The sequence below is a fragment of the Haemorhous mexicanus genome, chromosome 10 (genome assembly GCF_027477595.1).
Source record: "Haemorhous mexicanus isolate bHaeMex1 chromosome 10, bHaeMex1.pri, whole genome shotgun sequence".
NCBI classification, from domain to species: Eukaryota; Metazoa; Chordata; class Aves; order Passeriformes; family Fringillidae; genus Haemorhous; species Haemorhous mexicanus.
In genome coordinates this window covers 15,974,025-15,991,429 of record NC_082350.1, presented here as the reverse complement: position 1 = coordinate 15,991,429, position 17,405 = coordinate 15,974,025, and the positions used below count along the sequence as shown (strand labels likewise).

At 47.1% G+C, this 17,405-nt stretch overlaps 1 protein-coding gene across 6 annotated transcripts in view; it reads left to right on the top strand.

Moving 5' to 3' along the window:
* The window catches only part of TP63 (tumor protein p63), a 105,541-nt gene that overhangs the window by 16,629 nt on the left and 71,507 nt on the right, over window positions 1-17,405 (top strand). For 4 of the 6 annotated variants that reach the window (XM_059855495.1, XM_059855493.1, XM_059855498.1 and 1 more), the window contains exons 2-3: window positions 720-848; window positions 1,622-1,754. In XM_059855495.1, coding sequence (XP_059711478.1) covers window positions 720-848; window positions 1,622-1,754 — 262 coding nt within the window. Of the gene's footprint in view, window positions 1-719; window positions 849-1,621; window positions 1,755-4,921; window positions 4,949-15,557; window positions 15,752-17,405 lie in introns of those variants that run through there. The other 2 variants (XM_059855497.1, XM_059855496.1) reach the window with 2 other exon arrangements.

The window sequence follows — 17,405 nt, the reverse complement described above, 5'->3', positions numbered from 1 at the left end:
TAGCAGATCTGGTAGAAATCAGTTGGTCTGGCTCAGAAGTTGGTGGAGGTGAGAAGGCAGTAGATAAGCAGATAAAATCTGATGTTATTTAACTTATTTCCATAGAAAAGAAAAAAAGAAAACAAAAATATTATTATTCAAAATAAAAAGAGAAAAACAACCAAAAACCCCCCAAACCAAGCAAAAAGACAATCCAATACTTAGTTCATGACCTCAGCTGCAGTGGCTGGGTGCAGAAGTCACCTAAATCATTCAAGGACATGCCATTTAAACAGGCACACAGCATGGGACAGTGGAGTACCACACTGCTTAGCTGCTTCACCCGCTGCAAAGACTACCTGTTTCATATGGGAAGTTGATTATTTGGGGGAAAAGGGAAAATGGTTTGTTTGGGTTTTTTGGTTTTTTTTTTTTTACCCACTCTAGGATTCTTATGATGCAGCATCCCAGTGGACTCTGTTAGGTATTTAATTTACTGGGAAGGGTGGCCAAATTCTCTCCCATCTAAATGCAGCATCTGCAGCAGTCTGGAATGTGTGTTGTACAGCTGTGAATGTCTCGGGCATTCAGCGTGTCTCCCTTTTCACACAATAGCTTCTATTTATGGGTTTTCATCGAGCTGGACTCATGAATTCAATTATTCAATGTCTTTCTGTGTGTTTGTTTGTTTGTTTTTGTTTGGTTTTTTGGTTTTTTTTTTTTTGCTTTTGTTTTTTAAGGTTTGTAGAAACTCCGAGCCCCTTCTCCTGGAAGGAGAGTTACTACCGATCAGCCATGTCCCAAAGCTCTCAGCCCAGGGAATTCCTCAGCCCAGAGGTAATCCAGCACATCTGGGACTTCCTGGAACAGTAAGTAACCCTTATGTGGAACATGTGGAAGGTGTTTTAGGGCAGGATGCCTCTATAATTAGGCTGCTCAGGAGATTGATGCTGGGGAGTTTGGTATCCTCTGTACTTGTTGATTAGATATGGCTGTGATGATTGGATGTGTCAGTGGTGAGTGACAGCTCTGGAGCTCCCCGGAGGCCCTGCACCCAGGCTGTGGGGACCAAGTGCAGCGGTCAGCAGTGACCCTGATTCTCTGCCAGGCCTCTGGTGGCTGAGCTGGTCAGCAGTGACCCTGATTCTCTGCCAGGCCTCTGGTGGCTGAGCTGGCTGCTTCCAGTGGCTCATGGTTGGCATCTCCCCTCAGAAGTGGGCTCCTCACTGTGTCCAGGCTGCATGTTTGCCCCTTGCTGATGCCAGGGAGGGAGAGGAGGTGAAGATGGAGCAGAGTTTGCCCTGTCAGGTCCATTGGCTGAAAGAAAGCTGACTCTGTTCCCATTCCTGACTTGCCATGACTGACGCTGAAACAATCACTGCTCTAGATCCTCCCTGCATTCTGTCTTTGAGTGATTTGACTGCTCTACTCTTGCCTCAGAGCGAGTGAAATGTCCCTCAGGGCCCTGTCCTGGTCAGGGCTGCTGTAGTACAGTGGTGAGGAGGGGGCTGCTCCTCAGTAATCCCTGACTTTGCCATGAGACTATCTGGTGGTAAAGCCAAGTCCTGGGCACAGGGAGGAAGGTGGGGTGGTGGAAAACAGACCTTGGCCAGTTCTAACTCCATTACTGTGTTTTTTCCAGGCCAATATGCTCGGTTCAGCCAATTGATTTAAACTTCATTGATGGCCCATCTGAAGATGGCTCCACAAACAAAATTGAGATCAGCATGGATTGTGTCCGGGTGCAGGACACGGAGCTGAATGACCCCATGTGGGTGAGTAATGAGAAACTTCCTCAGGGAGGAAGTTTGGGGGCAGAAGGGGAGTTTTTGCAGGAGCTATTCCAGCTGAATTGCCCCAGGGCCATCTTCCTACTTTGGCTGGCTCCTCACCTGCTCTTCTCCTGCAGCAGCAGTGGCAGGAGAGAGGGGATGAGGCAGCTGAACTGGCAGGAGAGCTGAGGAGCCTCTTGCACAGGCTACTCAACCATCCCTGCACTCTCCTTGCTTAGAGCTAGTTTGTCCTCAGGGTTCAAATAACTTGGATTCTGGGCACAGTTGCAGTTTTGCTGACCAAGGCCAGAGGTTCTTCACTGTTTTTTCTTCTCTTGAGGGTCATATATGAATGAAAACTTGTTTTCAGACTGTGGTTGGGTTCTTTTCCCCTCCAGTTTCTTCTGACTGGAGAGTGTTTGTAATGAGTCTTGGCCATGGGTGTCTCAGGGATATGGCTCAAGACTGGAATGCAGATGAGGCACTGGTGCTTGCTGGCTCATTGCCTTTGGCACTAACAGACTGGCTCTTTCTTAGCAATAGCTCTTCTGAAGAAGCCAGGTGCTTTTCTTGCAGGCTGGAGCAGGAGGTATTTCAGGAGTTTGAGTTGCTTGTGTCTTGTTTTTGTACTTCTTGGGTTTTGTATGCTTCAGGGTGAAAATAATGTGTAGTTTGAAATTTGTGTTAGTATCTGTAAATTTTCTTGTTTCTCTGGATGTTACCATCCTGAGAAACTGTTGTTGTTTAACTCCCTGGCTAATCAGCCACAATTTTTGATGTGCCCAGCGATGGTGTGTTGGCAGTCTGTATCCTGGTAGTGTTTGTGGCCTGGAGGATTGTGTCTGCAAACAAGGAGTTCCTGGGTCACTCTGGTTGCAGCCCCTGGTGACAGGAGGTTTGACCTGTCAGTGCTGCACTGGTGTGACTGCTGGGGAGGCTGCAGTGCTCTTCCCTTTCCATGAAGGTTGCACAGGTTGGGTATGTGCCTGGATAATATGGTGAATCCAAGTGCACAAGGAGAGGTGACCTACATCGCGTCTGGTTATCTTCTGATTCAGCATTTGGTGGGGCACAAGGGGTGGGGTGCAAGCCTTCCATCAGCATCTAGATCTTGGTTTTTTCCACCATTATAGCCCAGCTCCAGTGAAATGGTGTCTCCTCAATAGTCCAAAAGATTCTCCATGTTTGGGAGAATCACAGGGGATTTGGCTTTTCAAAGTGGACTATAAGGGTCTGTTTGAACTATGTCCACCTAAAAACCAATTCCCAACAGTTTAAAGGTCATTAGCAGTAACTTTTCTCCTTCCATACTCAAATCTGCATTTGTGGCATTGAGCACAAGCTCACCTCCCCATCTCCTGTCACTCCAGCCTGTCTGCAGAGCCCTGTGGTGGCTGCTGGGCTCACTGAAGGCCTGTTCAGTCTCCCCTTCCCTCAGTGGAGCAGTGAAACATCAATGGAAAGTCCCTTCCCCTTGTTCTCTCTGAGCACTGCTGCCTGGGAAGGGGACGAGAAGCTTTTTCTATGCAATTACTTCTTGCTGATGATGAGTTTGAGCCCAGCTTTGCAGGAGGCATTTCTGGAGAGGCCAGGCTGCAGAGTGACTTCTTTTTAGAAAGTGTTTTTTACTGATGTGACAAGCTGAAGGGGGAGCGGGGAAATTCCATCCCATCCTCACCCTTACTGTAAAGGCATCAGCTCAGAGTACATTAATGTATGCACATTAATAAATGTTCCAGTTTGTCTTCAGTGGAAGACAGCACCTTCTCTCAGTTGAATGCTGGACAAAAGCCTTCACAAAGCAAAATATGCACTGCAAACCTGTGCAAACAGCCTGTCTTAAAATGAGGAAAGCTCTTTTTACTCCCCTTACCACCACCACCACCTCCCTATAAATTTGCAAACATCCCTGACAGGTGACAACTCCCCTTGCAGAGAAGTCTGTGTTTGCTTTGCTGTTTCTGGGGCTCGAGCGGCTGCAGCTTTCATTGGCAGAGAATGTGTAGCCTGGGGCAAGGTGTTTGCTTTAATCTGAAATACCTTACAACTCTCTTCCCCTCCAGCTTCTCTTTTCCTTTGGATGGCTTCGGGGCACGAGCTTCCCTTGCACCTGTCTCTCCTGTAACCTCAGCCATGTCACTCCTAGACACGAGGTGCTGCACGCAGCTGATTGCAGCAAAGGGTTGAAGAGGGCAGATAAACACAAAGGAATGCAGCAGAAACAGAGGGGCCCAGGGAGATGAGCACTGAGATCAAGGCAGAGTGCTTTATAGTATTACATTTGTCTTAGGAAAAGAGCAAGGCTGGTTTTTCTCCAAAATGCATCACCATGTGAGATTTAAATGGGTGCAGAGCAATTAAGAGTGTTTTATTTAAAGCAATTGTCCTTGTGTGGACTTTAAAGCAATTCCAATCAGCTTTTAAAATAAGATTTGCACCTTCTTGCAATTTATGGCTGAAAAATGAAACTTGCAAATGAAACGTCTTAAAAGATGTCCATCCTTGAGCCTAAGAGTTGTGTTGGTGGAACCTGAGATTTTTAATTCTTTTTTATTATTTGACTTTTGGGAGTACAAGTGCTTGCTCACAACAGAACTAGTAGTGGGGAAGGAGCTGCAGGGCCTGAAGAAACTGTCCCACAAGTGGGCTGGAAAATGAGCACGAGTTCTGCCCTGTTGAACCTCATCAGTTGTGTTTGTTGCCTTGAAAAGGCAGCTCTTTGGGGAGAAACTGCTAGGGGAGAAGGCTGGGTGACACAGAAACCCCTCTTGTCTGGGCTGTAGCCCTCTCTCTTGCTGAGACCTTGCAGTTCTCACGCACTTGTTTTGAGGAAGAAATAATCTTCTGGGTCTGAGTAAGAAGGGGGTAAGAGAAACTGGTGATCTGCTCTAGCTTGGGATGAAGAGGTCTGAAGGGGGCAGGAAGAGGTTTCTGTCTCTGGTATAACATTAGACAGTCAGCAGCCTTGCCCAGCCATGTGACTGGCTCTTTCACAATGTCCTGGGTGGCCCATCCTGGCTGTCAGCTGTGGCCATTCCTTTCCCTTGGTGTGAACCACAGGCAGACTGGGAAACCCCGGCAAAGATCTGCCTCTTTTGCATAACTGGAGTGAAGGGCTAGTGGTCCCTGTGGGTGTAGAGAGCACTTATTTTGTGCCATGGCCCTGGTGTGGGAAGGAGCTGCAGATGGCCAGGAAGGTAAGCTGCATGTGTGTCCTTGTGGGCCTCCTGCCATTCATTAAGTGCACCAAAGAAGGTGGTCCCCAGCCTGTCCTCTGGTCAGGGATGTAGCCAGCAGCTGTGGGGTGTGGTGGGGTGGTGTCTAGTTCCCTGCATTCAGAATGAACACTGATTGCAAAGCATGTATCCTGCAGTGCTAGAAATCAGGTAATGTTACAGCAATTTTATATTTGTGTCTGACTGGTTAAATGCCCTGGGGCATCAGGGAGGAGAGGTCTGGAGATCCTCTCTAGGAGTAGATGTGTGGCAGTGCAATAACCCCTGCATTGTCCTGGCACCTTCTTAGTGCTGTCAGCTTGCTCTACCAGGTGCAAAATTGCTTTCTCTTACCATGTCTCCAAAGTCCTGTAAGCTCATTGATGCTAAGAGGTGCTTGTCTGGACCCAAAGCTGCTTTGGGCTACGGAATTCAGCAAGAGCATTCTGGTGAAAGTGTTTGCAGAGTCTATGAGTCTTCTGCCACCACTACCCCAGCAGTGTGGCCAGGGCCCCAGGGACCCTGTTGGCAGGAGGTGGAGTGCTGTCCCCAGGGATGGAGCAGCTCACCCCCTCCCCCTGTACATACCTTCCTGTCATGCCCCTGAGCGAGCTGTCCTCCCTCCCGCAGCCCCTTGCCTAACCAGTTCAGTGGAATGCCTGTTCCCCAGACAGTGCCTGGTCAGAGTTTTCTTAACCTGGATCCATCCCTCCCCATAAAAGGCAGAGAGAATTCCTTGCCTTTTTTTTTGCCTTTTTTTTTTTTTTTTTAATTTATTTGTTCTCCCTCATCTTCTGCAAATAATCTTGGGGATTTGCTGTGTGTGGCTTGATCAGGCAGTGCTGAGCAGCCTGTGGGGTGGGTTTCTACCCTGGGGATGGTGGTGTGTGTAGGGCTGTGTTTGGGTTTGGATGTACAACTTCGTGGGCTGTGGGTGTCCCAAGCCTGGTAGCTACAGAAATTTTGGAAGTGCAAAGTGTGTGTTTCATAGTTTTAAAACTGGGAGCTTCAGCTCTGTGGCTCTGCTGTTCTCCTTTATGCACAGAGGTGGAGGTAACAGTAGGCTGTAGGGTAGATAGACTGAATGCATCTTGTGTAGGAAATGGAGGTGTTGAGGCTCTCAGCCTCAGTCCTTTTACCAATGACACACCTCAGAGTTGGTATCTGATGCTTCCCAATGGAAACAAGCAACCTTTCCCATAGTTAATCTGCTGTAGGCTCATGAAAGTGCCACCAAACCACCTTGTACAGAATACATTCTCAGGCTGCAGCCCAGCAAGCTGTAGAGGAGCTGTTCTGGCCCAAGGTGGCTGCTGGCTCTCTTGTGCATGCTCTCAGCCTTAGCACCATGTAAATCAGTAATTCATATTTGATGGCCATGCACAGAATTCCTGGTCCCCATCACGTGGGAGCTGTGGTGAGAACCAGCTGTGCACCTGATGGACAGACACAAAAAGCTTCCTCCTCCTGTCTGCACGACTGTGTTCTATCCAATGCTTTAATATTAAAGTGCAGGCTCTGAACTCTGTTAATTTTAATTGCTTCTTGAAAATGTTTTTCTGGGTCAGGAGAAGAGAACTCCACTTGTTGCAAGGTAATAGCTGAAGAAGCAAATGGAAGTTGGTTATGGAGTGGTGGAACTGTGGGATGGAAGGATGTCCCTGTGTGCCCACAGCAGGGCGGGGAGCTGATGTGGGGAGCAGTGCAGGACTGTGCAGGGACTGGCTAACACGTGATGTGTGCTGCCACGGGCTCTGGCAGCTGCCACAGCCCTGCATTTTGTTGGGAAATGGTTTTGCACCTGGAGGATGAGGCTGATTGGATAAGGAGATGCAGCAAAGTGGCTTGTGTGGCCATCCATTTCCATGCCTAAGTGTTCCAGGACTGACCATAGCAGAGAAGGAAGGAAGGACTTTGTACAGCACAGGGATGTGATCAAAGCTTTTATTACTGTCTGGTTTTTGTTTGAGAGAGTTTGAGGCTTGCCAAGTTTCTCTTCTTTGTGGTTATTTATTCGTTCCATAGCTGTGCAAAGAAAGTTGAGATTATGCAAAGACATTTCCATAATGAGCAAAGGCATTATTCTATTGGAAGCTTCCCTCCAGCACCTCTCCTGTTTGCAGTTCAACTCAGAAGCTCTCCTAATTTAGGCTTGGCTTTGTAAGCCTGCTGATGTTTAATCTTCTGCTGCATAGGTCCCTCCAAATGATCTAATCATCACATTTAGGGCTGCAGATCCAGATCTAGAAATGGTCAGTTCTTTCAGATAAGAATGAATGTAAAGAATGTATCTGTATGCTCAGTTTAATCAGAGTCTGAAGACTTCCCTTGTCTTGTGTGTAGCAGAGCTCTAAAGACATATTTGTTTCTTTAAAATAATTTTTCCCTATTTCCTTTTCCTGTGCTATTCGGCCCTAGTTTTGGCTGCAGACCAGGCATGGGTACATTTCTTCTTGTAGGAATGTAGCCAGTTGATGAGCAGTGTCCTTTAACCAATGTCACTTCCCTGGATTCTCAATGGTACTGAAGAAAACTAATGGGTGATCTGTGTGCTGTGTGATCATTTTAGAAGCATATTTAAAATTCCTTTAAATATTTCTTCCCTTTCAGCATCTTGCTGTCCATTCATCTTGGGAAGGAATAAACTAATTTTAAGTTGAAAAGCACAAACCTACAGGGAGAGAGTCACAGTGAAATGGGGTGTTTCAGGAGGTGTGGCTTTAACTCCCCAACTCTAGTGCTGTGAGCACCTGATGTGGAAGAGTGTGGTAACTGGAGTCCTCTGCCTATATGCAAATGCCTCCAAACAAAAGAAGCAGTCACTTCAGAAAACATCTTCCTCAGGCAGCTAGACCTGCCTCCAAAGGTTTCCATGGTGCTACACATGCTCCTTGAGCAAGTATGGAGTAATAATGTGTTAGTGCTTATTTTACATCTCCAAAAGGTCTGCACAAACACCTAATTAAAAGGCATCTTGATCTTGAAACAATAGATTGTAGGTGTTTTTTCCTCTGGAGAAAGTTTAAGGCCTATGCTGTCTTGATGGGAACTTCACTATTGTTTCTATCTAGTTGATAGGATGCTCTTTTTTCCCCAAAATTCACCTTCCTCTGGATGTTTTGTTTGTTTTGTTATTTTTCATTGGGTTGTTTTTTTTTTTAAATTATAAACCAAATTGTGTGAAGAAGGAAAATAAGGTCCTTTTCTCATGTTAGCTGGACAGGTGATAACTGAGCTGTCCATATCCAGCCAAATGAAAACTCTGTGCAGCTTTATGGTACCTCTCTTTGTGGGGGCAGGTGAGTAAAGGATAGGAAGCAACTCACAGTGTTGTTTCAAGCTGCAGAGCTGACCATGCCAGGGAGGGTTTTCTCCTTCCAGGCTGAGACAAGCCTGGAGCACAGCCCTGGGAGTGTCCTGCTCCCCTTCCTTGTCCAGCACAGCAAAATGTCTGTGCTGCAGCCAGCTGTGGGGTGTAGCTTTTGTTTTAAAAGTTCTCTCTTGCATTAATTGGGATTCTTGCTTTGAAGAGAGTCTCAGGCATCCAAAGTTTCACTATATATGTTGCTTTGTGGTTCTGCAGATCCTGCCCACAGTCCTCTTAATGACTATTATTTTTTCCCTCCGATATTTCACGAGGAGACTTCTGGACTAGGTAATGTTTTCTACTGAATGAATTTCTACCATCTGCTTTCCACTTCACTGTCACTGATTTGATAGCACTGAAATTAATGAGGGAATGAATTGTCACAAAAAATTACATCTGTCTCTGCGAAGCGTAGGTTTAAGGAGTGGTTTGTGGCCTGGGTTCATTTGCTCACTGCTGACTGAACTCTTCTCTAATCAGCAGCTGAATTTACAGAGATTAATGAGAGATCAAAGGAGCTTTCAGTAACAAATATAACTGTCACTCTAAAAAGTGTGGACTTCTATCTCTGGCCTGTTTAAACAGAAGGAAAAGGTACTCTGAAGCACTTTTATTCCTCCTTGAGAGCTTGGATGGGTATAGTGGACCTCATGGTGATGTCCAGACTGGATTAAAATTAAACCAGTCTGAAGCAAAAGTGATCAATCTTCTGGGGAAGACCAGCACTGCAAAGTGCAGCATTTCTTCATTAGAAAAAAGGCATAAACAGGCTTCCAGGCTTCCTGCCTTGGGAAGCGTGTTGCACTCCAAAGCACCTGGGCAATATTGGATAACAGTGATGTTTTAATAGGAGAACTGTGAATGACCATGGGTTGCAGGGTCAGGGTGCAACCAGGCATTCAGACAACTCTTCCTGGATTATTGCGAAGTGGTAACTTTCTTTTAAGTACTGGACTATTGTAAAAGGGCCTGGGTGGGAGGGAGTTGGCAGCAGAGCAGAGGCTGGTTAGAAAGAGCTGCTGTGGTTGTGCATTTAGAAACAGTTGTGCATTTCAGGAGACCTGTCTGTAGTTTATATAAGATAAGGGACTTTCCCCTCATCTGCTTGTGCAAGAACAGCTCTGGTCTGTCGACAGTTGCTCCTTTCTCTAAGTGAAAACAAAAGCTTTGTAATCTGTTGCTATCTCCTTCTCCCTTTCCCTGGCTGAAGTGCTTGGTCTTTGGGGATGCTGGTTTGTGCCATGACCCTGTCCTGCCTCCAGCTGGAGGGATGGGACTGTTTATGCCAATTAGGAGCAATTTTAATGAATTTTCTTGTGCAACTTCCTCTCTCTCAACTTTTGAAAAATATTTTATAAATATGGAGGGTTGGGGATGGTCAGTCATGCTGTGCTGAGCATCCAAAGATCCTTGTGAGGCAAAACTGCAGTGTGAGTGTTGAGGGTTGTTACTCCAACCAAAGAGCTACTCTGGCTTGAGCCCCCAGAATCCCCTGGACACATGCATTTGTGTCTGCTGACCCATGGGCTTGCATTCATCATTGTGAAATTATCTGCTGGCTGTTAGTTTTGTAAGCTAATGTGCTGTCTTGCCAAGATATGTGTCCATATGGTTTTACCTCTAAGCTTACATATTGATGCAAATTCCTTTAAAAAGAATCACTAGGGTACAGTAAAAGTGGGAAAATTAGATGAAAGGTGCACCAGGAATAAGCAGAAACACTTTTTGATAAATGATCTCTATGCTTTGTCTGCCTCCTGTGTCATGCACCAACTGTGGGAGGTCGGTCACTGCTGGCACTTTGGTGGGAATGACCCTTGGTGGGGTTACAGGGTTTTTGGTTGTGCAGACAGTGGGGAAGGTGTGGGTACCTTGCATCACCTTGGCTGGAGAGCCGAATCTCTCTGGAGGAGTGTCTCACTCTCATTAAATGGAGCTCAGCAGCCGGAGGGCAGAGGCCCGGGGGCTGCGTGCGCCCTTCCTAAACCAATATTGCACAGCGGTTGTGAAGGGAACTGGTTTTGTTTCACAATTCCTTTCCACCTTCCCTCTCCCTGCTCCCCCACCACGTAGCGTTATCTCTTGACATGATGCCATTAACTCTCTAATTAGCCCTAGGGGTGTTCTGGGGGAGATAACAAGACTGTAGGAGCTCAAATAAGCAGCGTGCGCAGATGTTTACCCAGGGTCGGAGGGCAGGGCTGTTGTGACAGGGATTGCCGTGGGGAGGGCATGTTCCTTGGGAAGGAGAAGCCAACCTACACCACAGGCAGAGCTAGGAGCTGGGCTTTCCTCCTGCCTTTTACCCTGCCCTTTTAAAATGTAGAAAAAAATGCACTTAGGAGTCCTTGGAAGAAGGGATTGATACTCAGAACTAAACACTTGCAGACGGGGCATGTTTCTATTGTGAAGATTTGTACATTTGAGTGCATTTCAAAGAAGTTTCTGGACTACAGACCTGTCTCTGGGTCAGTGGTGAGGAACCAGGAGGTTTGAATTTGTGCTTCAGGGGCAGCAGAGAGGTTTCTCTGAGAGCTGAGGGTGGCTGGTCCCTCTCTTGCAATGGATCAGCTGCATTTCTATGCAGTGCTGGGATGCACACAAGGCTGTAGCCAGTCAGCAGCAAGTAGTATGCTGCCTTTTATACCTCATCTCTTTTTTATTTGTTCTGTCTTGCCATAAATGGTTAGATTAAAAACAAAAAAGAGGAAAGTCCCTGTTTCAGAGGCCACATAGTTTTTCCCTCCCTTCCTTGTGGTTTGAGCAATGAAGATCAGCTCTGCATGAATTTTCAAGAAGGCAGGTTGATTTTTGCCTTTTTTTTTTTTTTTTGAAAGTGTTTTCTTTTGGCTCTTTAACCTTACTTCCTGCTATCGCAGAGTACACATCTGTCCCTGTAAGATCTGCCCTGGAAAGACTGTCAAAGCCAATTGGCAGAGGCTTGTTTTTTGAACATTCAGCAGTTATTCAGAGGTAACAGGGGAAAAAAAATCCTCTCAAAACTATGTTCTATTTTTTCCCTCCTCCTCCTGTTATCTCAGTCCTAATTTGTAAACATTTCTGAGTTAAGTGAATGTCACAGTCTGTGGTGACGCAGTCCATCCAGATGCTATTTTTATACAAGTGGAGAGGTCTGAGCAGATTTTTTTTTAATTTGATCTGCAGGAAATTCTGCATGAACTGCCTAACATGCAGGCAGGTGTGCATGCACACACCTCCCTTCTACGAGAAATTACACAATCTCCAATTAACACTGCAGTTGTGGTAAAGACATTTTTAATTGTCACAATTTTGCACACTTACCTTGCGACTGGAGAGGGTTATTGAAAACTTGCCCGTGCTACTGGTGAGAGGAGCTGGGATGAGCCATGTAAGAGCATGGGGAAAAGCATTCAAACAAAGACTCTGAATCAGCAGTTTGACTTGGCCAACAGCTCATTTTGGAAACTTAGGGGTCTTGTTTGCATTTTATTTTGTTCTTTGGCATACCAGCAGGAGCCACAAAGCACTGCCAGAAGCTTTTTAGAATATCTGAGTCAGACCTGGGAGGGTTGCAGCTGAAACTTTCAAATCTAACTAGCAATTATTATTTTCAGTTTCCTACAGTATTGGAGGTAATTTACTCTAAGAAAACTTCCTTTCCTGAGGCTGAGCTACTTTTTTAATTTCAATCCAACTAAGCATCCAGAGCATAAGTGCCAGGCTTTTCTCTTGACACTTTGTTTTCTTTGTTTTCTACTTTATTCTTTTTCTGTTTGGGGTGGGAGGGAGCTTGTTGGACTCTAAAAGCAGCATTAAACCTTGTTCGTCTGCCCTCAGTGTGCAGTCATTCTTATTAATGTGTGAAAGGAGGGCCTTTGCCTGAATCTGTTTGCTTATTCTGATTAGGCTAATTGGTATGATAAGGCTTAATCTCTGTTTACAAAGATTGTCTTGCCATGACTTCAAACCATTGCAGTTGATGATTTCCTTGCAGACCTGTCCAGAAGGCTCAGACAAATTATGACTATCATTGTCCCACAGCTGAAAAGTGAGTGTGCGGTGTGAGGAGGGTGGGGGTGTCCTTTTGTTTTTATGACTCAGCCATTTAAGCATATGATATTTCATGAAATCAAGTTTTCCTGTGAGAATCCCAAAGAGATGCTGCCTGACTGCCATTAGGTTGTTGTGGGCTCATCTATGTGAAAATTTTGTACCTGCAAAAGGAGAGAATCAGATGAGGGTCTGGGAACTTTTCTTCCTCATTATAAGGTAGAAAAAGATTCAAGCCTTTGCTTTTCACTTGTGCCACTGGTGCCAGTGTGAATATCCAGGGCATGGCACCAGCCAGGAGAGCATCTTAGGAGGAGAGTCCATTTAAATCTGAAGCCAGTGAAAGAAAGCTTGGGTCCCTGGGATGATGAGGGACACACCTGTGCCTGGACTGCAGCAGTGTTGCTGGGCACAGTGTCTGGTGCCTGCTCTGTTACCTCCTGCCACCCCTGCTGGTGTGGTGGTGTCCTCTTTTGTGTCCCTTGGGGATGATGGATTTGCAAAAAGCCACTTGTCCAGCATCTGATTCAAGGTGACCGCACAGGGTAATGCATCTGAAACACTGAGCCAGGTTGGGGCTGTGTGTACAGAGGGCAGGGATTTGTGCTGACATGTCAATTTATTCATGCTATATACACCTCTCCTCGTGTTTGACATGCAGATCTCTTTGGATAAACTTCCACGTATCTCTCTGTATCTGGGTGTTGCTTCACCCACAGCCACCTCCAGCCACCTGTGGGGCAGAAGATGGCAGATACCTCACACAACAATGCTGCATTAATGACCTGGAAAAGGAGGCTCTTCTGAGTTTGAGAGCATAGCTATGAAAGAGGATTTTACAATGACCTGCTGAGGATGAGAGATGTATTTATGTACCTTCAGCTGTCTCCTTCCCCTCCATAGTTTTTGAACTCATGGGCCACTATGAAAGCTGGACAATATTTAGGGATCAAAATGGTCATCTGAGCATGGCATAACTTTTCCTCACTGTTAGACAACAGAAGATCCATGGGTGACATGAATGTCCAGCTCTGTGTGAGCTTTGCAGTGGTGCTGCAAAGTGCCCCGTTCGGCTAACGGTGCTGTGGCTGCTCCCTGCAAACTTTACCTGCATCTCCAGATTAGCACTGGTGTGGCTTTTTGGCTTGTGCCCATCCCGGGTGAGATCAGATAAGCACATTGGGCACAGTCCCTGGTCTAAGGTGGTGCTGGGGAAGATGGAGAGGAGGGCAAGGGGCCCTGGCAGTGTCTGTTGAGTTGTTCCTGTGCTGTGAGAAACCGGCTGTGTGTTTGGCAGCTCTTGCTGCTGGCTCAGGAGCGCTGAAGGTGTGTGTGAAGCCCGGGTGGCCCCGACCTGAGCTGGGATTTTGCTGGCCGTTGTAGGTCGAGAGGGTTCAGTGCTCTTCTCTGCAGCCTGCTCTCGGAAGCGCCTCCTTGCATTATGCTCGGTGAGAAGGAGTTGGGAAGGTGCACTGGAAATGCTTCCAACCTTTTGCTTGCACCCAGCAGCTCCGGTGAGCTGTGCTTGCAGTGTGAGAGCTATATCAGACCCCTGGTTCTTGTGGCAAGCGGCTGCTGCAGGGGAGGGGGTCACTAATCCTCTGCTCTGTGTTCTTGTTTCGCTTCCTGCCTGAAGATGGTTTTGCCCCGTTTTATTGGTGGCAGCCTTAAGAATGTGCTGGCCGCTCCAGCCTGGAATAGGCTGGTGAGCTTGCAGTGTCCTTTAATTTGCAGAGCTGCCGTGTGCCGGCAAGGCAGCCCCGTGAGCAGCACAGCCTGCCCGCTTCCATCTCCCCGTGAGCCCCAGGTCCCTCCCTGCATGCCCGGAGAAGCTGGGGTTAAATGATGCCCGGGGCCAGGTGTGGCAGGAGCAGCAGCCGCTCCGGGGCAAAGCGGGGAGGTGCTGAGGCTGTGCGTGGGTGGCAGCCCTGCCCGAGACCCTTGTCCCTCCCTGCAAAGCCCCTGTGGTCGCTCGCTGGCCGCCCGCAGCGGGAGGCTCGGTGCTCCCTGGCAGCGCTGGCATTTCGGCAGAGCCCTGCGTGAGCACCGCTCCTCAGATAAAGTTCGGAGCGCTGTCATTAGGCTGGGCCGCGCTCTGATCTGGATGTTGTGTTTCCTCTCCCCCCTCCCCAGCCCTTTGGAAAGGTGTTCTGTTTCGCCTGGCTCGGTCGCGCTTCGGGAGCAGCTGCCTTTGTTCTGCCGTGCATCCCGCTCGCCCGGCGGATCCTCGCGGGGCTCGGGGTGCCGCCAGCCCAGCGCTGAGCTCGCACCCCCGCACGCTCCGGGGAACACCAGGGCAGGACGGGGGGCTTGTCTGCTTGTCCAGAGTAAAATCACAGTGGGATTCTCTCCTGCAGATCTCGGCTAAGTGCTCTTCCTATCTTTTGAAAAGTTTGCCGTGGGCATCCTGTCCAGGTGGTTTTTACTGAACGGCACCCAAAAACTTCTCCCATACATTAATTTTACACTGTGAATCCATTTGGACGCGTTGGGGTTTTTTACTTGTTTTTAAATCATGGTGCAAGTTCGAAGCAACTGCAGAGGAGCGGAAAAAATGTAGCTGGAGTGATGCCCTGCAAACACAGGACCTGTTGGCTGTGAGTGTGGATGTGAGCACACAAGTGACAGAGAAGGTAGCTGGATTATCGTGCATGGAACCAGTGAATGATTCTCAGAAAGCTCCTTGGGGCTTTTGTCCCAAATCTGCACGCAGCAGCAGCCAAATGCTCGGCTGCGTTTCTGTACCACTGGTGTTGAGCATTGCGTCTCGATCCCTTTGTGAATATTTAGGTTCTTTGTAGCAGCAAAGCCTGTGTCTGGAAAAAAAATAGCCCTGGAATCTTTGTAGAAAATAAATAGGGGAAGTTTCTTGGAGCAGCTTCTTTAGAGCAATTCCATGGCTCTCTTTTGAGTTCCTAAACTTGTAGAAAAGTGACAGGGGAAAGTTATTGTTTCCTTTCTTTTCCCTGCCTTTCTTTCTTTTTTTCTTTTCTCTTTTTTTGGCCATTCCCCCCCCCCTTCCCTTCCCTTTGCTTTTTAGAGATTGGTGATAAGGAATTCTAACTACTTAATGAGCTGGGAGAGGCCTCTCTCCATTGGAGTGGAGGACTCCAGGTGGCACTTTGACAGATTGGACAGGTAAGGCAGGAGAGCCCCACCTCCTCCTCCTTGCCTATAGTTAGGTATATAAGGGAAACTTCAATTATGCAGAGAGGCACACTCTGAGTCCTGTTATCTCCACAGTAGCATCCCATATTTTTAGGGTCTTCTGGGGGTGGGAGGTGTTTGTCAAAATCCTGGAGCCAGAAGAAAGAACAGCAGCGTTGATCAATTTGACTGCTAACATGTTGTACCTGGAAAACAATGCCCAGTCCCAGTATAGCGAGGTAAGGACTCTAGGTTTCAGCTGTGATATCGCTAATGTATTTTTAATTTTAAGTGAATACATGCAATTTCTTCACCCCTGAAGTTAGGTCTGGAATATACACTTGTTTTTGTGAGACTTTTGCATTTTACAATGGGAAGCAGAGTTTGTTTCGCTAAATATCTGAATGAGAGTGAACTTCAAATCTTTATATTTGGGACAGCAAATTTGTTTTGGGAAGCCTGATCAGCCAACATAATTTTCTTTTATTGGAGAAACAAGGCAAGGCAGTTTTTATGGTGGGCAATGCACACAGATTGCATTCCTGTAGCAGTCTGAATACTGGCTGTGTTGTCTGCATTATAACTCTTTTACGAGTCTTTTATTGCCAAAATTACTGCTTGTGGTTTCAAGTGGATGGTATCTAGGAAATAACTAAAATTGTGTTAAAAATCCCTTCTTAGGTTACTTTTTAAAGCAAAATAATGTGCAAACAAAGGTCCTCCGCTGCTAATGCTGCGTTAGCGTCCACACCAACACCTCTTCAACTCAGTGCTGTTAATACCTTGCCTCATAACTTGCAGCAGCAAGGTATTTTACACAGGGTGTTTGTAGAAGTATCTGAGGATAAATGTACAATGGATCATTTTACTTTCTACAGCTCTTTGCACTTCATGGGCATGAGTGGGATGCAAACTTCAGGTGCAGCTTTGATTTCATTTTTTAAAATTATTTATTGAATTGCTTTTAACCAGCTTGGGTCGATGCTTTGTAAGGTGGCAGTGGAGAGGATTGCCACACGCTGTGCAAATCTTGGAGGAAGTTACCAGGGGTTGAGGGAGATCTAACGACAATATTGGTTTACATTCCAGCGGAGACAGCAGCTGTGTTGACACTTGCCAGAGTGGCAAAGCAGCCAAAGCTCTGTGTGTGTGTGCGCGCGCGTGTGTATATTCCTGAAGAAAAGGCTTCAAGTGGAGGGCACGGGGTACCAGCCCCAAAGCAGACAGAACCTCAGCCACTTGGGAGAGAAAACAAAATAAGAATTCAAAGGCCTAGAGCATAGCCAGGAGATGAGGCAGGTGGCGAGGAGAAGTCTGTCGAAGGTTTACTCAAGGCTTGCACGCCTGGGATGGTGGGTCTGTAACTTGGGGAGAGCGAGAGGTAAACTGAAACCAGCGTGCTCTCCCTGTCCCTGTCTGCAGGGAGCCCAAACCCCCTGTCTGCGCCTGCTTCCTCTGCTGCCTCCGTGCAGGGGACCCAAATGGGTGAAAAAACTTTTGTTTTTCCCTGGGTTAATTATAAACTCTTAAATGTGGAGAGAGCACTTCTTGGAGTGTTTGCTTGGTGTTATTTGTCTGCTGCTATCTGATCAACTTTCACTGAATAGCAGCGGAGGGGCTGTGGAGTCCCTATGGTTGACTGGCTGGGCTCATCTGTCAGGAGCGATGCGCTCAGGAGCGTTCTCGCTCTGCTTAAATGCCACTCGTCACTGTTGCTGTCAGGGGAGGTTTTTAAAAGGCTTTACCTCTTTTTTTTTTTTTTTTTTTTTCCCCCCCCCCTCCACTCACTCTTCCTCTTACCTCCTTGGATTTGAACGAGGTGCACTGGCTTTGTTCATCCAGCAAAACATTGTACTCTGGGGAAGGGAAACCCGATTAGCATTGACTTGGCTT